The sequence below is a fragment of the Pristiophorus japonicus genome, chromosome 13 (assembly GCF_044704955.1).
Source record: "Pristiophorus japonicus isolate sPriJap1 chromosome 13, sPriJap1.hap1, whole genome shotgun sequence".
NCBI lineage: Eukaryota > Metazoa > Chordata > Chondrichthyes > Pristiophoridae > Pristiophorus > Pristiophorus japonicus.
In genome coordinates this window covers 195,770,988-195,798,941 of record NC_091989.1, presented here as the reverse complement: position 1 = coordinate 195,798,941, position 27,954 = coordinate 195,770,988, and the positions used below count along the sequence as shown (strand labels likewise).

Below are 27,954 nucleotides of genomic sequence, written 5' to 3'. Positions count from 1 at the left end.
GGAATTATCCATTTCTAAATATAGTTCATCAGTAAACAGAATTAAGCGTGGGAATAATTTCTAATTGGGGTTCTCACAAACTTGAATGCTGAATTTCTCACTGCAAGGTAACTTTCCACCAAAAGACGTGATCCGTGACCTTAGGTCATGTGCAACATTTGAAACCAGGCAACACTGGTAGTCTGCTTGGTTAAATGCTGATAATTGGCTTGGTTATTAATCAGTAATTGGCTCGGTTATAGGCCAGTTATTCATAAGCTTCAATCAACTACCTATACATTTCTTTTTTCTATTTTTCCAAAACAGTGAAAAGACTGTGAAGAAAGCGCCTTCGCCACAGCCTGCAGGGCAGCCTGCAGTGGCAAAAGTCGCAAAGGCCACTGCAGAGGGCACTAAACCTCCTGAGAACAGAGAGGGAAGAAAGAAGGAGCGGCAGCCCCGAACTCCACCAAGGAGGTTTGATACTGATTTAGATGGACTATCGCTTTTGGATAAGCTCATGTATAATTTCATCTTGGAAAGTTCAAAACTGTGGTCTCTCTTATGTAATGCCCTGCAACAAGTTGCACTCTAAAACTGCCCTGTTCTGTTTGGGACTGCCATAGAACCAACTGATCTGTTGGAGAACTATTTGCTGCCTTCCTCTGGTCCAGTTTCTTCTATTAGTGTCACTCAAGTAGCTGGTGATGTTCCAGAAGCTTGGAAGGTCCTTCCCCTTCTGTCATATTTACAACATCTCCGTCCAGTCCTGTCTGTTCTGAGAAGTTTCATAAAAATTCTGCCCATCGCAGTTCGATCAGTCTGAAGTAGCTCATGTCAAGTTTCTCGGTTGCTTACCACTGTAAATCCTCAATTGAAGCTGTTCAACATAACATCAAGTGCTGCATTCCTGGCCTACCAGCAAATGCAAATATATTCAAATGCTTTTTCTGTGCCCTTTCCTGAGCTGGAGACTCTCTAGTCCATTCTGCACATTTGCACTGAGTTGATTGGAAAGAATGCTGCGTCTTGAGGAAACAAATGCTTATTTCCTCCCCTATTTACTAATTACACTACACTGATACTATCTGCCCTGCCCAGCTCTGTAATATTTTGTGTTCTTGTGAACATAGATTGCTGGTGTGAAGCCAACCTGAAGAGTTTTATTCTTACAGTTTTGAACTTTTCACTCAATGAAAGAATTCAACACCTTTAGCTTATCGTATTCATTTTGGAACATTGGTCTGTTAAATTCTAGTTTTCCTGTTTTAAGGAAGTAATTCTTTGAATGTGAAGTGCCTAAGGTGATGGTGTGCGGTACTGTGTAAAGTCCTTTCAACTAGCCATAAACTGCAACTAGTTCATAACTCCACTGTCTATCTTTCCCCGTGTTTAGTTCTGCTCACCCACCAGTCCCAGCCTTGCTGATCTATAGTGACATCCTATCTCCCAACACGGTGAAGTTAAACTCCTCATCTCATCTTCACACCCTAAGCAGCCTTTCTTCCCCCCCCCCCCCCCCCCCCTCGACCTCTGCAACCGCCTGCAGCTTGTTTTGCCTTTCCTCCGGCCCTTCACTCCTCACTCCCTCCTGGCATTTATTGCCCATCCCTAATTGCTCTTGTGAAGATGGTGATGAGCCGCCGCTTTGAACCGTTGCAGTCCGTGTGGTGAAGGTGCTCCCACAGTGCTGTTGGGGAGGGAGTTCCAGGATTTTGACCCAGTGACGATGAAGGAACGGCGATATATTTCCAAGTCAGGATGGTGGAGCTGAGTCCATGATCAGATCAGCCATGATATTGAATGGCGGAGCAGGCTCGATGGACCAAATGGCCTACTCCTGCTCCTATTTCTTATGTTCTTGTGTAAGGTGCTGGATGGGATGCCGATCAAGCGGCCTGCTTTGTCCTGGATGGTGTCGAGCTTCTTGAGTGTTGTTGGGGCTGTACTCATCCGGGCAGTTGGAGAGTATTCCATCACACCCCTGAATTGTACCTAGTAGATGGTGGAAAGGCTTTGAGGAGACACCACAGAATACCCAGCCTCTGACCTGCTCTTGCAGCCACAGTATCTGTGTGGCTGGTCCAGTTAAGTTTCTGGTCAATGGTGACCTCCAGGATGTTGATGGTGGGCGATGGTAATGCCGTTGAATGTCAAAGGGCGGTGGTTAGACTCTCGCTTATTGGAGATGGCCATTGCCTGGCACTTGTGTGGCACGAATGTTACTTGCCACTTATCAGCCCAAACCTGAATGTCGTCCAGGTCTTGCTGAAGCGGGCATGGACTGCTTCATTATCTGAGGAGATGCAAATGGCACTGAACACTCTGCAGTTATCAGCGAACATCCCCACTTCTGACCCTGTGATGGAGGAAAGGTCATTGATGAAGCAGCTGAAGATGGTTGGGTCTAGGACACTGCCCTGAGGAACTCCTATGGCGATGTTCTGGGGCTCTGATGATTGATCTCCAACCACCACAACCATCTTCCTTTGTGCTAGGTATGACTCCAGCCAGTTTTCCCCCTGATTTCCACTGACTTCAGTTTTACTCGGGCTCTTTGATGCCACACTCGGTCAAATGCTGCCTTGATGTAAAGGGCTGTCACTCTTACCTCACCTCTGGAATTCAAATCTTTCGTCCATGTTTGGACCAAGGCTGTAATGAGGTCTGGAGCCGAGTGGTCCTGGCGAAATCCAAACTGGGCATCGGTGAGCAGGATATTGATGAGCAAGTGCCACTTAATAGCTCTGTCGATGACACCTTCCATCATTTTGCTGATGATTAAGAGAAGACTGATGAGGCGGTAATTGGCCGGATTGGATTTGTCTTGCTTTTTGTGGACAGGATATACCTGGGCAGTTTTCCACCGTTAGATAGATACCAGTGTTGTGGAACAGTTTGTCTAGAGGCGCGGCTAGTTCTGGCGCACATGTCTTCAGTACAACAGCCAGGATGTTGTCTGGGCCCATTGCCTTTGCTGTATCCAGTGCGCTCAGCTGTTGATATCACATGGAGTGAATCGAATTGGCTGAAGACTGGCTTTTGTAATAGTAGGGACCTCAGGAGGAAGCCGATATCATCCAATTGGCAAGGTGATTGCAAACGCTTCAGCCTTGTCTTTTGCACTCACGTGCTGGGCTCTGCCATCATTGAAGATAGGGATATTCATGGAGCCGCCTCCTCCCATTCATTGTTTACTGGTCCACCACCATTTGCGACTGGGTATGGCAGGACTGCAGAGCTTTGATCTGATCTGTTGATTGTGGGATCTCTTAGCTCTGTCTATATGCATGCTGCTTTCAACTTTTAGCATATATATCTATAGTCCTGTGTTGCAGCTTCCCCAGGTTCTCCCCAGCACCTCATTTTTAAGGTCCCCTGGTGCTGCTCCTGGCATGCTCTTCTACTCTCCTCATTGAACCAGGTTTGGTCCCCGGGCTTGATGGTAATGGTAGGGTGAGGGATGCTGGGCCATGAGGTTACAGATTGTGGTGGAATACAATTCTGATGCTGCTGATGGCCCACAGCGCCTCATGGATGCCCAGTTTTGATGTGCTCAATCTGTTCTGAATCTATCCCATTTAGCACGGTGGTCATGCCACACAACACGATGGAGGGTGTCCTCAGTGTGACGACGGTACTGTGCGGTGGTCACTGCTACCAATGCTGTCATGGACAGGTGCATCTGCGACAGGTAGATTGGTGGGACGAGGTTTCCCTCGTGTTGGTTCTCTCGCTACCTGCTGCAGGCCCAGTCTGGCAGCTTTGTCCTTCAGAACTTGGCCAGCTCGGCCAGTAGTGGTGCTACCAAGCCACTCTTGGTGATGGACATTGTAGTCCCTCACCCAGAGTACATTCTGTGCCCTTGCTACTCTCAGTGCTTCTTCCAAGTGGTGTTCAACATGGAGGAGCACTGATTCATCAGCTGAGGGAGGGCGGTAGGTGGTAATCAGCAGGAGGTTTCCTTGCCCATGCTTGAGCTGACGCCATGAGACTTCATGGGATCCGGAGTCAATGTTGAGGACCCCCAGGGCCACTCCCTCCCGACTGTTTAGCAGTGTGCCGCCACCTCGGGTGCCTCTGTCCTGCCAGTGGGGCAGAACATATCCGGGGATGGTGATGGAGGAGTCTGGGACATTGGCTGAAAGGTATGACTCTTTGGTATGACTATGTCAGGCTGTTGCTTGACTAGTCTGTGGGACAATGTTGGCACAAGTCCCCAGATGTTGGCGAGGAGGACTTTGCAGGTTCAACTGGGCTGGGTGTCCCGTGTCGTGTCCAGTGCTGAGGTCAGTGCGGGTGGTCCGTCCGCTTTTATTCTTGTTCTTCCATGGGTAGCGGTGTTTTACAACCGAGTGTCTCGCTGGGCCATTTCAGAGGGCAGTTAAGAGTCAATCACATTGCTGTGGATCTTGAGTCACATATAGGCAGATCGGGTAAGGACAGCAGATTTCCTTCCCTAAAGGACATTAGTGAACTGGAAAATTAGTCCAGGCCTCTGGATAACTCGTCCCATAACTTAACCACTATGCTACTGGTCCCAACTTTTTTTTCTGCTGCTTGGAGCTCCCTCCTCATGCCCTCCATCTCTTATTCTTTCTTCACCTTTTAAATTGTTCGGAGAGGAAAGTACGAATCCCTGAACTGAACTTTAGATATAAATTTGGGTTTTAGTTTTTTTTTTTAAGCACAGAAAATCACATGACCACAGCATACGATATTTTGGTGTTTGGACAATTGCAAAAATTGGTCAGTCCAGTAACAAGGCTTTAAATAAATCCATTGTAATGAATTGGGTAAAGTGACAGCTTGGCTCCGCAATAGAACTATTGCCTCTGAGTCAGTAGGTTGTGAGTTCAAGTCCCACTCTAGTACTTGAACACGTAATCTCGGCGGGCACTCCAGTGCAGAAGTGAGGGAGTGCTACATTGCCAGAGGTATCTTTCGAATGAGACTTTAAACCAAGACCCCACCTGCATGTTCAGGTGGACATAAAAGATCCTATGGCACTTTTCAAATAAGAGCAGGGGGGATCTACATTGATCCCACCAGCAGAATAATTGATCATTTTTATCATTGCTGTTTGTGATACTTTGCTGTGCATAAAATTATCTGCAACATTTGCCTGTAACTACACTTCGAAAGTAATTTATTGACTGTGAAGCGCTGTGGAACACCTAAGCAGTGTAAATGCCTGGTTTCTTCTCTCCAGTTAGAATGAAACGTGAGAAGGAAACTGCAGAGAGTCTGACCAGACTGGGGAAACATTTCTTTAGATCATCCCTTGTTCTTCTGCATCGTTCCCTGCATAAATATGGTCAATATCTCAAATCCTCCTTTTGTCTGATCAATAAAACCTAAACTTTCTCTTCCCTCTTATGCAGGCGGACAGCAAGTGGCACTGGAAGTGACAGTGGTAGCAGCTATAGTGGATCAAGCTCTCGTTCACGATCACATTCTCGTTCAGCGTCTCGGTCGACATCAGCCTCTGGCTCCCGATCTGCATCAGGTTCCCACCGGTCCAGGTGAAACAGGGTTTCTATTGGCTGCAATGTGCATCAGCTTTTATAAAAGCCTTTCTGGTAAATAATGGTCCTGCCACAGTCCTCACCGGGCACAGTGTGTGTTGCTGAAAGATGAGTGCGCAACTGCAGGAGCAGTAGTTCAGGGCTCTGCAATTGGCCTCAGAACTTTGGATTAGAGGAGAGAGAAATCAGAAAGAATTCCTGCTCCGATCGCTAGCCTGCTGTGTGGATGTCCACGACAGGCTCGGGTTGTGATATCCCTGTTGTTGAATAGCCTGCCAGTACTGGCATGAATAATGGCCACTTCGGCAGAGTACTGGAGGATGGGCACTCCTCTGGAACTGGATGGGAGAGGTGAAAATAAAATTCCTATAATATACAAATACACTTAGTGTTTAAAAAAATGTATGCAGACAGAATTGCCAGGCAGTCGTGAGGGAATGTAATTCTACAGGGTCACAATCTGTGTGGGGGGGAAACAAAATAAACTGGCAGCCCTGCCGGTATCATTCCTTTTCGACCTTGCATTGGGCAGGCAGCTTGCCTCTGCCAGCTCAGCTCAAAGTGAAGCTGCTGGGGTGTCAGTGCAAGCGGATGTGAGAGCAGAGTCAAAACTGAGACTCTCCTCTCTGACTGTTAAGGAAACCTCCAGTTTTGATGATGTGGCTGCGATCAGGAACTTGCTGTGGCCATGGTGCTGCATTGGGACCCAGCACACCCTACATGAAATGGAAGTGTTTTAAAGTGTTCATCTTTGTTCCAGGTCCCTCAGTGTGAGCAGTGTGTCATCCGTGTCAAGTGCATCGTCAAGCAGCAGCTCTGTGAGAAGTGCCGACTCTGAGAACATGTATGCAGACTTGGCCAGTCCTGTGTCCTCCGCCAGCTCCCGATCACAAGCCCCTGCTCAGCAGCAGAAGCAGAAGGAAAAAGGTGCATACCTCCTCTTGAAATATTTATTGAATTGGATTTTCCCTCTGCAGAGGTGCTACTTGGGTCATCTTAAATTGCAATTACTCCTGTGCGGACTGGAGTTGTTGAGTTCTCCTCATGACCGAAGGTGTACAGCGGCACCCGGTTCTGCAGGGCAGAAGGCCCAGGTTCAAGCCTCGTTCTGTGTTGAGTTTGCTGATTTCAGCAGAGTGTCAGTGGTGGTTCTGCACTTCACCTCCGTACCCCTGAGCCAGGGAGGGAAAATTATTAACCAGGGTTTGCAATCCAGACCCTGCTGGAAAGTTGCGTTTTTAAAATTATTCGTTCATGGGATGTGGGTATCGCTGGCTGGCAAGGCCAGCATTTATTGTCCATCTCTAATTGCCCTCGAGAATGTGGTGGTGAGTAGCCATTTCAGAGGATAGTTAAGAGTCAAGTACATTGCTGTGGGCCTGGAGTCATATATAGGCCCAGACCAGGTAAGGTTGGCAGATTTCCTTCCCTAGTTTCATGGTCATCATTACTGATACTATTACAGATTTATTTAATTAACTGAATTTAAATTCCCCAGCTGCCGTGGTGGGATTTGAACTCATGTCTCCAGATCATTAGTCCAGGCCTCGGGATTATTAGTCCAGTAACATAACCACTGTGCTACCGTTCCTGTCCTCACCAGCAGTTCACACATAGGGAACAGGCCATCTATTGTGGAAACTAGGCCAGTTAGCCTAAAATCTGTCACTGGGAAAATGTTGGAATCCATTATTAAGGAAGTAGTGGCAGGACATTTAGAAAATCGTAATTCAATCAAGCAGAGTCAACATGGTTTTATGAAAGGGGGAAATCATGTTTGACAAATTTACGAGAATTCTTTGAGGATGTAACGAGCAGGTTGAACCTGTACTCATTGGAAGTTTTGAAGACTGAGAGGTGATCTTATTGAACATACAGGATTCTGAGGGGGCTTGACAGGGTAGATGCAGAGAGGATGTTTCCCCTCGTAGGGGAATCTAGAACTAGGAAGCATAGTTTCAGGTCGCCCATTTAAAACAGAGATGAGGAGGAATTTCTTTTCTGAGGGTCGTGAATCTTTGGAATTCTCTACCTCAGAGCTGTTGAGGCTGGGTTATTGAATATATTTAAGGTGGCGATAGACAGATTTTTGAACAATAAGGGAGTCAAAGGTATGGGGAGTGAGCAGGAAAGTGGAGTCGAGTCTATGGTCAGATCAGCCATGATCTTATTGACTGGCGGAGCAGCCTCAAGGGGCCGAATGACCTACTCCTGCTCCTATTGGTTATGTTGTTAAACAGCCAGCCAACACTCAGTCACACATTAACACTGGGCACTTGGGTAAGATGTTGGAGTCCTGCCAGTACCTGTAGAAACACACCCAGCAAAAGTCCGAGAGAACGGTTGCTGGAAGAATGGACATACCTGCGGTTGCCAGATAGTTGGGGAAAGTGGTATAACTGGCTGTGCAGAGACCAGGATGAAAAGAGTTGGGTTTCAGGAAGTTTATGCAATGGATCAGTGCTCTGATTCAGGCCAGAGGTGCTAGTCACCGGGTTTGAAGTGACCGATCTCCACGAACTATCGCAGAACTCTATCATTTCCTCTACAGCCAAGTGTTGGGAAGCTGCTAAACATTCCAACGAGACGGCATGAAACAGACTGTGTATATGTGCATAACGTCTAGTTCAAGGTTCAGGGGCCTGCTAGTTCAATACTGACGGTAATTGATGATGCATTCGCTTGGGTTATTTGTTGGGTGTTGATGTAATAATTCAAATATTTAAACAGGGTCATACTGTAGCTTTAACCAAGCAAAACATCAGAAAAATGGAATTCCCAAACATGACATGAGCTCATGAAACAGAAAGTAACAATGCAGCTGCTTAGATTACAAAAAAATATTGGCCCTGAAATCCCTGTTTCTTCCTCCTGTGAGCATTCAACTAACAATACAAGAGAAGATGCGCACTTACCTTTTAGTCAAATACCCGCCAGAGATCCTGGATTCGAAGCCTCCTCTTCTTGAGCAACGGAGCGTGTTCACGTTGGGACGTCCGCAGGAATCACGTGAGCCTGGACACCCAATCACGGTAAAGTATTTTCTCATTCATAATTATAGGAGTTTCGTAAGTCGGAAACTCCTGTTACTATGAATGAGAAACACACCCAAACAATACATTAAACATTTTTTTTTAAACACCTCACGTAAATACACTATTGAAATGAAAGTTGATGGAAATGTTTTTTAAAGAAAGAAAATTGCCAATTTTTAAAAAGTTTTAATTATGGTTTAAAATAAAATTACCTGAGTGGGCAGGGTTTTAACATAAATATATATTTTTTAATTTTATTTTAATCATGTTTTTGATATAGAAACATAGAAACCTAGAAAATAGGTGCAGGAGTAGGCCCTTCGAGCCTGCACCACCATTCAATAAGATCATGGCTGATCATTCACCTCAGTACCCCTTTCCTGCTTTCTCTCCATACGCCTTCATCCCTTTAGCCGTAAGGGCCATATCTAACTCCCTCTTGAATATATCCAATGAACTGGCATCAACGACTCTCTGCGGTAGGGAATTCCACAGGTTAACAACTCTCTGAGTGAAAACGTTTCTCCTCATCTCAGTCCTAAATGGCTTACCCCTTATCCTTAGACTGTCCTCTGGTTCTGCACTTCCCCAACATCGGGAACATTCTTCCTGTCCAGTCCCGTCAGAATTTAATACGTTTCTTTGAGATCCCCTCTCATCCTTCTAAACTCCAGTGAATACAGGCCCAGTCGATCCAGTCTCTCCTCATATATGTCAGTCCTGCCATCCCGGGAATCAGTCTGGTGAACCTTCGCTGCACTCCCTCAATAGCAAGAACGTCCTTCCTCAGATTAGGAGACCAAAACTGAACACAATATTCCAGGTGAGGCCTCACCAAGGTCCTGTACAACTGCAGTAAGACCTCCCTGCTCCTATACTCAAATCCCCTAGCTATGAAGTCCAACATACTATTTGCCGCCTTCACCACCTGCTGTACCTGCATGCCAACTTTCAATGACTGATGTATCATGACACCCAGGTCTCGTTGCACCTCCCCTTTCCCTAATCTGCCGCCATTCAGATAATCTGCCTTTGTGTTTTTGCCCCCAAAATGGATAACCTCACATTTATCCACATTATACTGCATCTGCCATGATTTGCCCACTCACCTAACCTCCTGTCCAAGTCGCCCTGCAGCCTCTTAGCGTCCTCCTCACAGCTCACACCGCCAACCAGCTTATCTGCAAACTTGGAGATATTACACTCAATTCCTTCATTAATGTATATTGTAAATAGCTGGGGTTCCAGCACTGAGTCACTACCTGCCATTCTGAAAAGGACCCATATATCCCGACTCTGTTTCCTGTCTGCCAACCAGTTCTCTATCCACGTCAGTACACCAATACCATGTGCTTTAATTTTGCACACCAATCTCTTATCTGGGACCTTGTCTAAAGCCTTTTGAAAGTCCAAATACACCACATCCACTGGTTCCTTGTCCACTCTACTAGTTACATCCTCAAAAAATTCCAGAAGATTTGTCGAGCATGATTTCCCCTATATAAATCCATGCTGACTTGGACCGATCCTGTCACTGCTTTCCAAATGCGCTGCTATTTGATCCTTAATAATTGATTCCAACATTTTCCTCACTACTGATGTCAGGCTAACCGGTCTATAATTACCTGTTTTCTCTCTCCCTCCTTTTTTAAAAAGTGTTGTTACATTAGCTACCCTCCAGTCCATAGGAACTGATCCAGAGTCACTAGACTGTTGGAAAATGATCACCAATGCATCCACTATTTCTAGGGCCACTTTCTTAAGTACTCTGGGATGCAGACTATCAGGCCCCGGGGATTTATCGGCCTTCAAACCCATCAATTTCCCTAACACAATTTCCCGCCTAATAAGGATTTCCTTCAGTTCCTCTTTCTCACTAGACCCTCGGTCCCCTAGTATTTCCGGAAGGTTATTTGTGTCTTCCTTCTTGAAAACAGAACCAAAGTATTTGTTCAACTGGTCTGCCCTTTCTTTGTTCCCCATTATAAATTCACCTGACTCTGACTGCAAGTGACCTACATTTGTCTTCACTAATCTTTTTCTCTTCACATATCTATAGAAGCTTTTGCAGTCAGTTTTTATGTTCCCAGCAAGCTTCCTCTCATACTCTGTTTTCCCCCTCCTAATTAAACCCTTTGTCCTCCTCTGCTGAATTCTAAATTTCTCCCAGTCCTCAGGTTTGCTGCTTTTTCTGGCCAATTTATTTGCCTCTTCCTTGGATTTAACACTATCCTTAATTTCCCTCGTTGGCCACGGTTGAGCCACCTTTCCCGTTTTATTTTTACTCCAGACAGGGATGCACAATTGTTGAAGTTCATCCATGTGATCTTTAAATGTTTGCCATTGCCTATCCACCGTCAACCCTTTAAGTATCATTTGCCAGTTTATTCTATCCAATTCACGTCTCATACCATTGAAGTTAACCTTTCTTTAAGTTCAGGACCCGATTCTCTGAATTAGATGTCAATCTCCATCTTAATAAAGAACTCTACCATATTATGGTCACTTCCCCAACGGTCCTCGCACAAGATTGCTAATTAGTCCTTTCTCATTACACATCACCCAGTCAAGGATGGCCAGTCCTCTAGTTGGTTCCTCGACATATTGGTCTAGAAAACTATCCCTAATACACTCCAGGAAATCCTCCTCCACCGTATTGCTACCAGTTTGGTTAGCTCAATCTATATGTAGATTAAAGTCGCCCATGATAACTTCTGTACCTTTATTGCACGCATCTCTAATTTCTTGTTTGATGCTGTCCCCATCCTCACTACTACTGTTTGGGGTCTGTACACAACTCCCACTAGCGTTTTCTGCCCTTTGGTATTCCGCAACTCCACCCATACCGATTCCACATCATCCAAACTAATGTCCTTCCTTACTATTGTGTTAATTTCCTCTTTAACCAGCAATGCTACCCCACCTCCTTTTCCTTTCTGTCTATCCTTCCTGAATGTTGAATACCCCTGGATGTTGCGTTCCCAGCCTTGGTCACCCTGAAGCCATGTCTCCGTGATGCCAATTATATCATATTCATTAATTGCTGCCTGTGCATCTTATTACGAATACTCCTCGCATTGAGGCACAGAGCCTCCAGGCTGGTCTTTTTAACACACTTTACCCTTTTAGAATTTTGCTGTAATGTGGCCCTTTTTGATTTTTGCCTTGGGTTTCTCTGTCCTCCACTTTTACTTTTCTTCTTTCTATTTTTTGCTTCTGCCCCCATTCTACTTCCCTCTGTCTCCCTGCATAAGTTCCCATTCCCCTGCCATATTAACCCCTCCCCAACAGCTTTTATCAGGCGCAAGAGTTGTGAGGGCATTTGCTGGGCAAGATATGTGTAAATCCCGTAAATTCTTTCTATACATTGTGAGCTCAGATTTCTGGTTTCATGTTTAGAAACAGGATTAGGTCATTCGATCCTCGAGACTGTTCGGTTAGATCATAGTTGATCTGTACCTCAACTCCATTTACCCGCAATTGATCCATTACACTTTTCCTAATAAAAATCTATATCTCAGTCTTGAAATTTTCAATTGACCCCCAGCATCCACAGGCTTTTGGGGCGAGATTTCAAAATCCACTGCCCTTTGTATGAAGAAGTGCTTCCTCACATCACTGTTGAAACCCTTTTGGTTGACTTGCAGTTTCTACACATCTCATCTCGATTTGTGGTCAGTGTACGTGCTACTTTTCTACAGGACTGAAAATGATTAATACTTGTATAGATTTAATACGAGCCACACTGCATGAGTAACACACCACACAGAGTAAACTTCCCACTGCACAGTTCTAAGAAACCAGTGGGAGGAGAGAACCACGGCCGTTCTTGGTTGCTTTCTATTTTATCTCCTGCTACAATCTGAAGTTTTAAAATACTCGATGGACTTTGTAATTAGAATGTGGTATCACTGAGTGGCGAGATGCAGATTTGATTTTTTTTCACCTGCACTCAATCCTTATCTCACTCATATCCAATGTTCCCTCTAATATACGGTCCCTTTAAATTTGCAGCGCAGTATCTTCCAGCTGCTGAGCAGCCTGCGCGGGACTCCCAATTGGTGCGCAGCCATGCACATTGGAGGGGGGGAAACATTGCTCAAAGGCGTGGAGTGAAGGACAAGTTCCTCATTGTCGTCTGCATCGTTGCTCCTTTCAGTCAGACACCTATCATTCAAAGATCTGGTAGTACAGCTGCCCTCTAATGAGGAATGTTGGAATGCATTTTAAAGTCCTAATCCATTAAACTACTGAGAAAGATCATGTAATTCATTTATGAGAGAAAGAAAAAGCTTTCATTAATATAGCACCTTTCATGTCCTCAGGATGTCCAAAATAATGGAATCCATTATTAAGGAAGTGGTAACAGGGCACTTAGAAGGCAGAGTCAACACAGTTTTATGAAAGTGAAATCGTGTTTAACAAATTTGTGAGGTTTTTGAGGTTGTAACTATCAGGGTAGATAAAGGGAAACCAGTGGATGTAGTATATTTGGATTTCCAAAAGACATTCGATAAGGTGCCACATAAAAGGTTGTTACTCAAGATAAAGGCTCATGGGGTTGGGGGAATATATTGGCATGGATAAAGGATTGGTTAACAGACATAAACCAGAGACTTGGGGATTAAACGGGTCATTTTCCAGTTGGCAGGCTGTAACTAGTAGGGTGCAGCAAGGATCAATGCTTTGGGCCTTAACAATTTACAATCTATATTAATGACTTGGATGAAGGGATCGAGTGTAATGTATCCAAGTTTGCTGACGATACAAAACTAGGTGGGACAGTAAGCTGTAAGGAGGACACGGAGATATAGACAGGTTAAGTGAGTGGGCAATAAGGTGGCAGATGGAGTATAATGTGAGGTTATTCACTATAGTTGGAAGAATGGAAAAACACTTTTTGAAATGGTGAGAAACTATTAAATGTTGGTAATACAAACAGAAAATACTGAAAATACTCAGCGGATCTGTGGAGAGAGAAACAGAGTTAACATTTCAGGTTGATGACCCTTCATCTGAACTGCAAAAAGTTAGAGATCTAACAGATTTTTAAGTAAGTAAAGGGGCGGGGGAAGGGAGGAAAGAAAAAAAGGGAAGGTCTTTGACAGGGTGGAAGGCAGGAACGATTAAATGACAAAAGGGATAATTGTGCAAGGCAAAAGGAGATGGTAATAGGATAAGTTAAGAAACAAAAGATGACTCTAGATCAGGTGTAAATGGGAATGGCAGAATCATCATCAGCTGACATGAGAGAAGAGAAAAAGAATAGGGGCAGAAATTATGATCTGAAATTGTTGAACTCGATGTTGAGTCCAAAAGGCTGTAAAATGCCTAATCGAAAGATGAAGTGCTGTTCCTCGAGCTTACGTTGAGCTTCATTGGAACAGTGCAGGAGGCCGAGGACAGAAAAATCCTCGGGCCTCGTTAACTCTGTTTCGCCACAGATGCTGCCTGACCAGCTGAGTATTTCCAGCATTTTCTGTTTTTATTTCAGATTTCCAGTATTTTGCTTTTGTATTAAATGCTGGTGTTAGAAATTTAGGTGTCCCCATACAGGAAACACAAAGTTAACATTCAAGTACAATAAGCAATAAAGAAGGCAAATGGCATGCTGGCATTTATTGTAAGGGGATTGGAGTACAAGAGTAAGGAAGTCTTGCTACAATTGCACAGAGCTTTGGTGAGGCCACACCTGGAGTACTGTGCACGATTTTGGTTTCCTTATCTGTGGAAGAGCATACTTGCCTTGGAGGCGGTGCAGCAAAGGTTTATCAGATTGATCCTTGGGATGAGGGGGGATGCCCACGAGGAGAGATTGAGTAGGTTGGGCTACTCTCTGCAGTTTAGGACAAGGAGAGGTGATCCTATTGAAACATATAACATTCTGAGGGGATTGACGGTAGATGCTGAGAGGTTGTTCCCTCTGGCTGGAGAGTCTACGACTAGGGGGCATAGTTTCAGGATAAGAGGTCAGCCTTTTAAGACTGAGATGAGGAGGAATTTCTTCACTTACAGGGTTGTGAATCTTTGAAATTCTATATCCCAAAGGGCTGTGGGTGCTGAATTGTTGAGTATATTCAAGACTTGATGGATAGATTTTTGGTCTCTAGGGGAATCAAGGGATATGGAGATCGGGTGGGAAAGTGGAGTTGAGGTCAAAGATCAGCCATGATCTTGTGTTCAAAATGCTTTACAGCCAATTATTTGCTTTTTTGCTATTGTTTTGAATGCAAACCTGTCAACTAATTTGCACACTCCTTGAAGCATTCCTGGCCAGTTCAATATGCATCAATTTGAGCAAGGATGATCCCAAATTTGTTATGTTTCCTTAATAGTAATAATATCTAATGTTTCATGTTTTCTTTGCCTACCTCGCTCACGTCCCCTCTAGTTGAGTCACTGAAGGAGCAACACTAAACCATTTCAATCCATTTTCAGTGAAACCCAAGAGAGAGGAGACTCCAAGGGATAAGGAGCGGGAGGAGAGACGGAAACGTGAGATTCCACCACAGCCACAGAAATCATCTTCCTCCACACCAAAACCCACCCAGATCAGCAAACCCCCACAGCTTGTCTACAGCGCACACAAGGACATTAAACTGACGCTGCTAAAGGTAATGTTGCTTTCTGTGTACAGTTTCACTGAAGTAAAGGATGATGGAGCTGGAAAACCATCCCAAACTCTCTGCTCAGCAGTTGTTCCAAATATTTCCGTGTCGGACACCAGCAGCAGCTGCTGGGAGAGTGAGTGAAGGGGGCAGATTTCGACTGTGATTCTTTGATGAATCAAGACAGAATCCGATGGGAGTAAATCCAGACCCTTGCTTCTATTTGAAGTGGCTAGGAAGAGAGAGAGATCTGGGGGTACAGATACATACTCACCCCCTCCAGCGCTGTGGCAAGAAATACTGTTTAAACCCAGGAATTGTTGTACAGCTTCCTACTTCGCGCTAACTCGAGAAGCTGAGGAGTTTCTCTGTTTGATCCAAGCTGCCTCTCTTAAGTTCGCACAGTTCCGGCCAAATGCGGAAAGGGTTTTGTGCCGCATACACTGATTCAGCAATAGTTGGTGATTGGAGACGCCCAGAATTCCCTAATTACTGAACTGTTTCCCCTTCTCTCACTAATCAGGTAGCGTTCCATCAGGGAGTTGAGACGTGCGTGTCCAGTCAGGGGTTTGAGGCGTGAGTGCAGCAAGTCTGAGTGTGATCTATAACTGCATTGTGGAGATATTGACGCTTTTGTCTATTTCAGCCTGCCGATAAGGGCACCAGGAAACGATATGAACCTTCTGATAAGGAGAGGCCATCATCTCCGCCTTCCAAACGGGTTGCCCTGTCTCCAGAAAGAGGTTTGTAATATCACGCAATTCTCCTAGGTTGTAGAGTACGAGCTGTGAAATATTCCTTTCTCCCTCATGTGCTTATTTAGCTTCCGCTTGAATGGTCCTAGTGGTAGTGAGTTCCACATTCTAGCCACTTTGAGTAAAGTTTCTCCTGAATTCCCTATTGGATTTATTAGTGACAATCTTATATTTATGGCCCCTAGTTTCTGATCTCTCCCACAAGTGGAGACATCATCGCTACATCTACCGAATTAAACCTCAAAGATCTCTCGGCCTTCTCTTTGCTAGAAAAAAGAGCCCCAGCCTCTTCCATGTTTCCTGATCGGTATAACCTCTTGGTTCTGGTATCATTCTAGTAAATCTTTTTTGCACCATCTCCAGTGCTTCCATATCCTTTTTAGAATATGCAGACCAAAACTGTTCACTGTACACCAAGTGTGGTCTAACCAAGGTTCTGCGCACAAGTTTAACATAACTTCTCCGCTTTTCAATTCTATCCCCTCAGAAATGAACATCAGTGTTTTGCTTGCTTTTTTGTGGCCTTATTAATCTGCATTGCTACGTTTAGTGATTTATGTATCTGAACCCCCAGATCGCTCTCTTCCTCTACCCCATTTAACATAAGAACATAAGAAATAGGAGCAGGAGTAGGCCATATGGCCCCTTGAGCCTGCTCCGCCATTTAATATGATCATGGCTGATCCGATCATGGACTCTGGTCCACCTCCCTGCCCGCTCCCCATAACCCCTTATTCGCTTATCATTTAAGAAACTGTCTATTTCTATCTTAAATTTATTCAATATCCCAGCTTCCACTGCTCTGAGGCAGCGAGTTCCACAGATCCACAACCCTCAGAGAAGAAATTTCTCCTCATCTCAGTTTTAAATAGGCGGCCCCTTATTCTAAGATTTTGCCCTCTAGTTCTAGACTCCCCTATGTGGGAACATCCTCTCTGCATCCACCTTGTCAAGCCCCCTCATAATCTTATACGTTTCGATAAGATCACCTCTCATTCTTCTGAATTCCAATGAGTAGAGGCCCAACCTACTCAACCTTTCCCCATAAGACAACTGCCTCATCTCGGGAATCAATCTTCTCTGAACTGCCTCCAAAGCAAGTATATCTTTTCATAAATATGGAAACCAAAACTGCACACAGTATTCCAGATGTGGCCTCACCAATACCCTGTACAGCTGTAACAAGACTTCCCTGCTTTTATACTCCATCCCCTTAGCAATAAAGGCCAAGATTCCATTGGCCTTCCTGATCACTTGCTGTACCTGCATACTAACCTTTTGTGTTTCATGCACAAGTGCCCCCAGGTCCCGCTGTACTGCAGCACTTTACAATCTCTCTATTTAAATAATAACTTGCTCTTTGATTTTTTTTCTGCCAAAGTGCATGACCTCGCACTTTCCAACATTATACTCCATCTGCCAAATTTTTGCCCACTCACTTAGCCTGTCTATGTCCTTTTGCAGATTTTTTGTGTCCTCCTCACGCATTACTTTTCCTCCCATCTTTGTATCGTCAGCAAACTTGGCTACGTTACACTCTGTCCCTTCTTCCAAGTCGTTTATAGAGATTGTAAATAGTTGGGGTCCCAGCACTGATCCCTGTGGCACACCACTAGTTACTGATTGCCAACCCGAGAATGAACCATTTATCCTGACTCTCTGTTTTCTGTTTGTTAGCCAATCTTCTATCCATGCTAATATATTACCCCCAACACCGTGAACTTTTATCTTGTGCCGTAACCTTTTATGTGGCACCTTGTCAAATGCCTTCTGGAAGTCCAAATACACCACATCCACTAATTCCTTTTTATCCACCCTGCTCGTTACATCCTCAAAGGATTCCAGCAAATTTGTCAAACATGACTTCCCCTTCATAAATCCATGCTGACTCTGCCTGACCGAATTTTGCTTTTCCAAATGTCCTGCTACTGCTTCTTTAATAATGGACTGCAACATTTTCCCAACCACAGATGTTGGGCTAACTGGTCTATAGTTTCCTGCTTTTTGTCTGCCTCCTTTTTTAAATAGGGCCGTTATAATTTAGACACTTATTTTCCAAGGAGTATGTGGCCTTCTCATTCTCCTTCCAAAATGTATTATCTCGTACTTATCAATGGATGGTACATGGAAGTTCTTAAATACTAAACAAATTTACAGTTTAAAAGTGCTGCCTGATGATTTAATGAGGAAGAAAATTAAGAGGGTGTCTAATTCTGTGTAACTGATGAGGGTCCTGGTGCTGGTGGCCCCTCCCAAGTGTCTTTGCCCATCAGTGAGAATTGTGATTTTAAAAAAAACCTACCTACCAATAGTGCAAAATTAAAAGATGCAAAGAACATCTTAAAGCTTAGTACAGCAGCTCGAATGTCATTATTTCAGTCCAGTTTCTAATCTGAGGGCAGATGATTTTGTTTGAAAGTATAGATGATGCACATTAGACTCTCGCCCTGTGCAGTGGCTGTAGGTGCAAGGTCAGATCTGTGAATTCCTAATCTTAAAAAATGGTCTGTCTCCTTCTCAGCACAAACTTCAGCCGGAGGATTGAGTAACTTTATTTTAAATATTTGAAGAGGATCCAGCTAGTTAAATGCACCAAGTTGTGCACACTGACACAAACATAGTCAGAGGTTTGGTTCCTGCTTTGTGCTGCATGAATTGATCTTAGTGCAGTGGCAGGATCACTCCAAATCGCCAGTCAACCAGTCTCCCTCCTGATCACTACCCAGTCACTGCTCCATTGTGCACCATTGGGCTTAACTCTGATTTTTTTTGCCGAACCTTCCTGCCCCCAGCTCCTGTGATTAAGGAAAATGTTATCAACACTCTCCTAAGCTCATACTGCTTTGGAGAGGGACCAGTGCGGAGATTTTAAATTTATGGCACAGGTTTAACCGGTGCTGGTGATCTCTGTAAATAGTATATTTCTTGGTGTTGCTATGCAGTGTCAGTCTGTGTATTTCTTGATGTAACTATGCGGTGGTCTGTGTTTCATAGAACAACTTTTATTTATATAGCGCCTTTGATGGAGTGAAACTTCCCAAGATGCATCACAAGAGTATTATGAGACACAAAATTTGACACTGAGCCACATAAGGAGAAATTAAGGCAGGTGACCAAAAGCTTGGTCAAAGTGGTAGGTTTTCTGGAGCATCTTGGAGGAAAGTAAGGTAGAGAGATGGAGAAGTTTAGGCAGGGAGTTCCAGAGCTTGGGGCCCAGGCAACAGAAGGCCCAGCCACCAATGGTTGAGCGATTATAATCATGGATGCTCAAGAGGGCAGAGTTAGAGGAATGCAGACATCTTCGGCGGGGGGGCGGGGGGATGTTCTGGAGGAGATTACAGAGATAGGAAGAACATAAAAATAGGAGCAGGAGTAGGCCATTTGGCTCCTCGAGCCTGCTCCGCCATTCATTAACATCATGGCTGATGATCTACCTCTACTACCTGTACTATCCCCATATCCCTTGTTCCTTTACTATCCAAAATTTATCGATCTCTGTCTTGAATATACTCGATGACTGAGCCTGCACAGCCCTTTGGGGTAAAGAATTCTAAAGATTCACCAGCCTCTGAGTGAAGAAATTTCTCTTCACCTCAGTCCTAAATGGCCAACCCCTTATTCTGAGACTGTGACCCCTGGTTCTAGACTCCCCAGCCAGGGGAAACCTCCTCCCTGCATCTATCCTATCAAACCCTGTAAGAATGTTTTATGTTTCAATGAGATCACCTCTCATTCTTCTAAACTCTAGAGAATATCGGACTAGTCTACTCAGTATCTCCTCATAGGACAATTCCCCACATTCCCTTCCCCCCAATCCCAGGAATCAGTCTGGAGAACCTTCATTGCACTCCCTCTATGGCAAGTATATCCTTCCTTAGGTAAGGAGATCAAAACTGTACACAATACTCCAGGTGTGGTCTATATACCAGGGCCCTATGTAATTGCAGTAAGACATCTTTACTCATACACAAATCCTCTTGTAATAAAAGCCAACATACCATTTGCTTTCTTAATTGCTTGCAGTACCTGCATGTTAACCTTCAGTGATTGGTGTACAAGGACACCCAGGTCCCTCTGATGAACACCAACATTTCCCAATCCCTCACCATTTAAAAAATATTTTGCTTTTCTATTTTTCCTACCAAAGTGGATAACTTCACATTTCCCCACATTATATTCCATTTGCCACTTTCTTGCCCACTCACTTCGCCCAACAATATCTCCTCGAAGCCTCCTTGCATCCTCCTTAAAAAAAAAAAATTACATTCCCACCTAGCTTTGTATCATCAGCAAGCTTGGATATATTACATTTGGTCCCCTCATTCAAATCATTGATATAGATTGTGAATAGCTGAGACCTAAGCACAAATCCTTACGGCACCCCACTAGTTGCATCCTGCCAACTCGAAAAGACCCGTTTATTCCTATACTCTGTTTTCGGTCCGTTAACCAATCCTCAATCCATGCTAGTATATTACCCCCAATCCCATGAGCCCTAATTTTGTTTAATGACCTCTTGTGTGGCACCTTAGTGTTTTCTTGGTGTTGCTATGCAATGTCAGTCTGTGTATCTCTTCGCTTGGCTAAGCGATGTCAGTCTGTATATCTTTTGGTGTTGCCAAGCGGTGTATTTCTTGGTCGGTCGATCTGTGTGTTCCATAAGAACAACAACAACTTTATTTATCATCATCGTAGGCAGTCCCTCGGAATCGAAGAAGACTTGCTTCCACTCTTAAAATGAGTTCTTAGGTGGCTGAACAGTCCAATACGAGAACCACAGTCTCTGTCACAGGTGGGACAGATAGTCGTTGAAGGAAAGGGTGGGTGGGACTGGTTTGCCACATGCTCTTTTCACTGCCCGCGCTTGATTTCTGCATGCTCTCGGCGATGAGACTCGAGGTGCTCAGTGCCCTCCTGGATGCACTTCCTCCACTTAGGGCGGTCTTTGGCCAGGGATTCCCAGATGTCGGTGGGGATGTTACATTTTATTAGGAGGTTTTGAGAATGTCCTTGTAACGTTTCCTCTGCCCACCTTTGGCTCGTTTGCCGTGAAGGAGTTCCGAGTAGAGCACTTTATTTGGGAGTCTCGTGTCTGGCATGCGAACAATGTGGCTTGCCCAGCGGAGCTGATGAAGTGTAGTCAGTGCTTCAATGCTGGGGATGTTGGCCTGGTCGAGGATGCTAATGTTGGTGCGTCTGTGCTCGCAGGGGAGTTGTAGGATTTTGCGAGACATCGTTGTGGCATTTCTCCAGCGACTTGAAGTGTTTACTGTACATGGTCCATGTCTCTGAGCCATACAGGAGGGCGGGTATTATTACAGCCCTGTAGACCATGAGCTTGGCAGTTTTGAAGGCCTGGTCTTCTAACACTCTTTTCCTCAGGCGGCTGAAGGCTGCACTGGCGCACTCCGAGGCGGTGTTGAATCTCGTCGTCAATGTCTGCCCTTGTTGTTAAGAGGCTCCCGAGGTATGGGAAATGGTCCACGTTGTCCAGGGCCGCGCCGTGGATCTTGATGACTGGGGGGCAGTGCTGTGCGGCGAGGATAGACTGGTGGAGGACCTTTGTCTTACGGATGTTTAGTGTAAGGCCCATGCTTTTGTACGCCTCAGTAAATACATCGACTATGTCCTGGAGTTCAGCCTCTGTATGTGCGCAGACGCAGGTGTCGTCCACATACTGCAGCTCGACAACAGAGGTTGGGGTGATCTTGGACCTGGCCTGGAGAAGGTTGAACAGGTTCCCATTGGTTCTGCAGTTTAGTTCCACTCCAGCGGGGAGCTTGTTAACTGAGGTGGAGCATGGCAGTGAGGAAGATTGAGAAGAGGGTTGGGGAAATGACGCAGCCCTGTTTGACCCCAGTCCGGACATGGATTGGGTCTGTAATGGATCCGTTAGTAAGGATCACGGCCTGCATGTCGTTGTGGAGCAGGCGGAGGATTGTGACGAACTTTTGGGGGCATCCAAAATGGAGGAGGACACTCCCTGGACCCTCGTGGGTAGCAGTGTCAAAGGCCTTTGTAAGGTCGAAGGCGGCCATGTATAAGGGCTGACGCTGTTCCCTGCATTTTTCCTGCAGCTGTCGCGCTGCAAAAATCATGTCCATTGTGCCCCATAGGGGACCAAATCCGCACTGTGACTCCGGGAGGAGCTCCTCGACCACAGGGTGAAGACAATTGAGGAGGACTCTAGCGACAACTTTCCCAGTGGCTGATAGCAGGGAGATTCCTCTCTAGTTACTGCAGTCGGACTTGTCCCCTTTTTTAAAGATGGTCACGATCATTGCATCTCTGAGATCTCCCGGCATGCTCTCCTCCCTCCAGATGAGAGAGATGGGGCCATGTCTTCGCGCCAACAGTGCCTCTCCACCATACTTCAATGCCTCAGTCGGGATTCCATCCGCTCCTGTAGCCTTGTTGTTTTTAAGCTGTCTTATGGCTTTTTCTACCTCGTGCAGTGTTGGGGTTTTACTGAGGTGGTGGCGGGTAGCATGCTGCGGGATGGAGTCGAGAACACTCGAGTCAAAGGCAGAGTGTCGATTGAGGAGATCTTCGAAGTGCTTCCAGCGGGCCCTGACTGCCTCAGTGTCCTTGATGAGTGTTTCCCCATTCTTGGCCAACAGTGGGGTGGGGCCTTGGGTCTTTGGACCATAGGTGGCCTCTCCTGCGATGAAGAATCCTCGCACATCATGGCTGTCGGCCAGCTGCTGTATCTCCTGTGCTTTCTCCATCCACCACCTGTTCTTTAGGTCCCGGGTTTTTTGTTGGACCTCAGCCTTGAGCCGTCTGTAATGCTGTTTTGCTGCTCCCGAGTTGGGTTGTTGTTTAAGGCTCAGAAATGCCCTGCACTTGCAATCTATTAGCTTTTAGATCTCCTGATCATTCTCATCAAACCAATCCTGGTGTTTCCTGGTTGAGTGACCGAGTGTCTCTTTGCAGCCACTGGTTATGGAGGGCAGACCAAGCGCTGTGGGCACTCTGCGTCTCGGGGTCATCAAGGCACGCCAGGTTAGCTGCGAGGCGCTGACTGTGTAAGGCTCTCTTAGCAGGATCTTTAAATGCCCCGGCATTGACTTTTGTGCGGCACTGCTTCTGCTGCCCCCTCCGCTTTGGGGGCTATGTTGATGTCAATGATGGATCAGATTCGGCGGTGGTCCATCCAGCAGTCGTCAGCTCCTGTCATGGCATGGCTAATACGCACATACTTGTGATCCCTGGCTCGAACGATGACATAGTCGAGTAGGTGCCAGTGTTTGGAGCAAGGGTGTTGCCACGATGCCTTGTATTTATCCCTCTGGCGGGACAAAGTGTTGGTGATAGGTTCATGTTCTAGACATTTTGTCAGGAGTAGGGTAGCGCTGGAGTTGGCTTTCCCTACTCCCTCTCTGCCTAACACACCACCCCAGAGGTCTGTGTCCTTGCCAACCCTGGCGTTGAAGTCACCGAGGAGGATCAGTTTGTCGCCCGCGGGGACGCGGGACAGGAATTTTGAGAGGTTGGAGTAAAAACCCTCTTTGGTCTCATCTGTTGCATCGAGTGTTGGGGCGTACGTACTGATGACTGTGGCACATTGATTCCAGGATAGGGTGAGTCAAAGAGTCATGAGGCGTTCGTTAACCCTGCAGGGGGAGTCTTTGAGGTGGTTGACCAGCTCGTTTTTGATGGCGAAGCCCACTCCGTGGAGGCGGCGTTCTTCCTCTGATTTCCCTTTCCAGAGGAAGGTGTAACCTCCACCTTGTTCCTTGAGCTGGCCTTCCCCTGCCCGTCGGGTCTTGCTTAGGGCGGCGATGTTAATCTCAAAGCGTCTATATTTATATAGCGCCTTTAACGTCGTGAAACATCCCAAGGCACTTCACAGGAGCATTGAGACAAAAAATTTGACACCGAGCCACATAAGGAGAAATTAGGCCAGGTGAGCAAAAGCTTGGTCAAAGTGGTAGGTTTTCTGGAGGGTCCTGGAGGAGGAAAGAGAGGTAGAGAGGCAATTCCACAGCTTGGGGCCCAGGCAATAGAAGGCCGGGCCACCTATAGTTGAGCGATTATAATCAGGGATGCGCAAGAGGGCAGAATTAGAGGAGCTCAGACATCTCAGGTGGGGTCCATCTGGTGCTGGAGGAGATTACACAGATGGGAACATAAATAGGAGCAGGAGTCGGCCATTCAACTCCTCGAGCCTGCTTCGTCATTCATTAAGATCATGGCTGATGATCTTTCCTGTACTATCCCAATATCCCTTGATAACTTTAATATCCAAAATTTATCGATGTCTGTCTTGAATGCACTCGAGCCTGCACAGCCCTTTGAGGTAAAGAATTCCAAAGATTCACCAGCCTCTGAGTGAAAATATTTCTCCTCATCTCTGTCCTAAATGGCCGACCCCTTATTCTGAAACTGTGACTCCTGGTTCTAGACTCCCCAACCGGGGGGAAACATACTCCCAGCATCTACCCTGTCAAGCCCTGTAGAATGTTGTATGTTTCAATGAGATCACCTCTCATTCTTCTAAACTCTAGAGAATTTCGGACTAGTCTACTCAATCTCTCCTCATAGGACAATTCCCCCTCCCCTTCCCAGGAATCAGTCTGGTTGCACGCCCTCTATGGCAAGTATATCTTCCTTAGGTAAGGAGACCAAAACTGTACACAATACTCCATGTGTGGTCTCACCAGGGTCCGATATAATTGCAGTAAGACATCTTTACTCTTATACTCAAATCCTCTTGTAATAAAGACCAAAATAACATTTACCGCCTTAATTGTTTGCTGTACCTGCTTGTTAACTTTGTGGTTCATGTACAAGGACACCCAGGTCCCTCCAACCTTTCCCAATCTCTCACCATTTAAAAAATACTCTGCTTTTCTATTTTTCCTACCAAAGTGGGTAACTTCACATTTCTCCGCATTATATTCCATTTGCCATGTTCTTGCCCACTCACTTCGCCTGTCTATATCCCCTTGAAGCCTCTTTGCATCCTCCTCAAAACTTACATTCCCACCTAGCTTTGTATCATCAGCAAACTTGAATATATTACATTTGGTCCCCTCATCCAAATCATTGATAAAGATTGTGAATAGCTGGGGCCCCAGCACAAATGCTTGCAACACCCCACTCGTTATAACCTGCCAACTCGAAATGACCTGTTTATTTCTCCACTCTGTTTTCAGTCCGTTAACCAATCCTCAATACATGGTAGTAAATTACTCCCAATCCCATGAGCCCTAATTTTGTTTCATGACCTCTTGTGTGGCACTTTAGTACTTTCTTGGTGTTGCTATGTGGTGTAGGTCTGTGTATCTCTTAGTGTTGCTATGCGATGTCCGTCTATGTAAACATAGAAACGTAGAAAATAGGTGCAGGAGTAGGCCATTCGGCCCTTCGAGCCTGCACCACCATTCAATATGATCATGGCTGATCATGCAACTTCAGTAACCCATTTCTGCTTTCTCTCCATACCCCTTGATCCCTTTAGCCGTAAGGGCCACATCTAACTCCCTTTTGAATATATCTAACGAACTGGCCTCAACAACTTTATGTGGTAGAGAATTCCACAGGTTCACAATTCTCTGAGTGAAGAAGTTTCTCCTTATCTTGGTCCTAAATGGCTTGCCCCTTATCCTTAGACTGTGACCACTGGTTCTGGACTTCACCAACATCGGGAACATTCTTCCTGCATCTAACCTGTCCAATCTCGTCAGAATTTTATGTTTCTGTGAGATCCCCTCTCATTCTTCTAAATTCCAGTGAATATAAGCCTAGTCGATCCAGTCTTTCTTCATATGTCAGTGCTGTCAGTATTTCTCTCAAATACCGGTTTGTCTGTTTCAGGGCATCGTGAGCGGAAGTCATTTGGAAGGCCACCATCACCAAAGGGTGATCGTCCAAGTAGCCGAGCGCCAGCGATGATGAGATCATCTCCTGCCCAAGCAGACCGGTAAGTGCACACACAAGTGACACCAACAGTGTATTAACTTGAGGACAACTTCACCAAGTTTGCGTCCTAAAACGTCTGGGCTACATTGCAGAGGGTGAACTTTTGTCTGCTGATGGGAAGGTGTACAGTGTGATGGAACACTGATCAAGAGAAGGGCTCTGTCTCCAGCCTGCAGTCACACATTGATGTGGGCTCTTGTAAATCCTGAAACGGGTTTCAGGAATGGCATTGGAGCAGGTGTGTGTATGAAACACACAAATGTTGAGCCGATGTGGTGAAGCATCAGATTGCTGCATAAATACCGACAAGTATGAGTGCTGCGTTTCACTTGAGCTTGTGTTGTACCTGACCTAACGCAGTTTTAAATGAATGGATAATAAAAGCAAAGCACATTGGAGGTGAGTTAGTATAGCGGGGCAGATACTGGAACAGCAGGTGGAAGCTGTGCCCTGAGACATATGTTGCAGCTCATTGAAGTTCCAATCAATCATTTATTTGCTCATCCTCTTCCCCCTTGTGTTGTGTTGCAGAACAAGAGATTGGTGCAAAACCAGAAAGCAATTGATAGGTCAGGTAGCGTGTGTCGGATGTTTTCTCCACCGATGCTGCCTGGCGTGCTGAGTCTCTGCAGCATTTTCTGATCTTGTTTGACGTGCAGTATTTTGCTTTTTGTTCAAGAGATCAGTGCTCTGGGCTCTGCCCTCTGCCAGTGCTGCTGTAGAATTGACCAGCTAGTGAGTGAACAGCTCCTGTCGTCCCTCCCTCTCTTATGCCCTCACCCCTCCCCAGAATACGTCCTCGAGTGGAGAGGTTTGTGGCTCTTTACAGGGTGGCCCCTGCTTTGGCACCCTAGAAACCAGTGCCCAGCAGTTTTCTAGCAGGTGTGAATCAGATAGAAAGTGTAGCCAGTTCTACTCCTTGTTGAACTGTACTTTCATGCCCATTGTACTTCAAGTGGGAGCCATCACAGCTAGTGTAAAATCTAGATGCATTTCTTCAGTAGATGATGGAACTAAACACAGTGGTGATGGAACTAGACACAGGTCCAAGGCCCCATGATGACAAGTTCAGTAAATCTGCTCAACAGTGGGCTGGCACCAGAAAATGACCATAAAGAATGTTATAAAAACCCGACTGGTTCACTAATGTCCTTCGGAAAAGGAAGCTAGCTATCCTTACCCGGTCTGGCCGACACATGACTCCGGTCCCTTGCTTATGTAGTTGACTCTTCCTGTCCTCGGGCCATCAAAGAATGGGCAAGAAATGCTGGCTTTCCAGCATAGTCTTGCATCCCAAGAACAACTGAAAGAAAGTTTTCAGACGAGAATGACTGCATGTATTTAAACCTTTTTTTTCCCCCCTCCCCTTTTAGAAAACGGCCACCTTCGCCCCAGTCCAAGGTCTCGAGCAAAGTGACTAGTGTGTCTTCGAGCTCCAGCAAGTCCCACGACACAGCAGCCTCTGCCACCTCTGCATCCTCTGCAAAATCCAGCAAATCCAACACGTTGTCGCGCAGGGAGGAGCTGCTGAAGCAGCTGAAAGCTGTGGAGGATGCCATTGCCCGCAAACGAGCCAAGATCCCTGGCAAGGTGCAGTAGCTGTGAACCAATCGACGCGGGACCGCAGTCTGTTGATTTAGAGACAGCTGTCAGTATTTTCAATGATTAAATCCGTGATTTTTTCAGGAAGTAGCCATGTTGGGGGCTCCTTGGGCACCCCACTGCCATCCGACAACCTCCTGACATCCCAGTGGGCGACGGCTGCAGTTTAGCTGCAGTGCCGTCATTTTTTTTTTCTTCTCAAAGTGGAGAGATGGCTGCAGACTGTGAACTTTATTCCGTATTTAACACAAACTGACGCTGCGGTGGGAAATCGGTTCAAACCGTACAGTCAATGACTGGACTTGAACACGTGGAATCGGGCCCTAGAGAAGCCACACCTTTTACACTGCTTTAGAAGTTCTTAGTGTGTGTGTTGTCTGAAGGAATTCCCACATATACATACTGTGTTACCGGAGAGCAGGTGAATGTGCTGTCAAATGCTGCTTTCTCTTCCCCCTCCATTTTTTGGGCAAACTTGTTCTTCTCGGCTTCCCAAATAAATATTCATTCTTTTATTTTA

General features: G+C 45.7%; 1 protein-coding gene across 6 annotated transcripts in view; it reads left to right on the top strand.

Moving 5' to 3' along the window:
• Window positions 1-27,954, top strand: part of zc3h18 (zinc finger CCCH-type containing 18) — a 142,927-nt gene extending 114,973 nt beyond the window's left edge. For all 6 annotated transcript variants that reach the window (XM_070898346.1, XM_070898349.1, XM_070898350.1 and 3 more), the window contains 7 exons: window positions 307-456; window positions 5,364-5,504; window positions 6,268-6,434; window positions 14,981-15,156; window positions 15,797-15,893; window positions 25,728-25,833; window positions 27,206-27,954. In XM_070898346.1, the coding sequence (XP_070754447.1) occupies window positions 307-456; window positions 5,364-5,504; window positions 6,268-6,434; window positions 14,981-15,156; window positions 15,797-15,893; window positions 25,728-25,833; window positions 27,206-27,431 (1,063 nt within the window). In that variant the 3' untranslated portion in view covers window positions 27,432-27,954. The remainder of the gene's footprint in view (window positions 1-306; window positions 457-5,363; window positions 5,505-6,267; window positions 6,435-14,980; window positions 15,157-15,796; window positions 15,894-25,727; window positions 25,834-27,205) is intronic.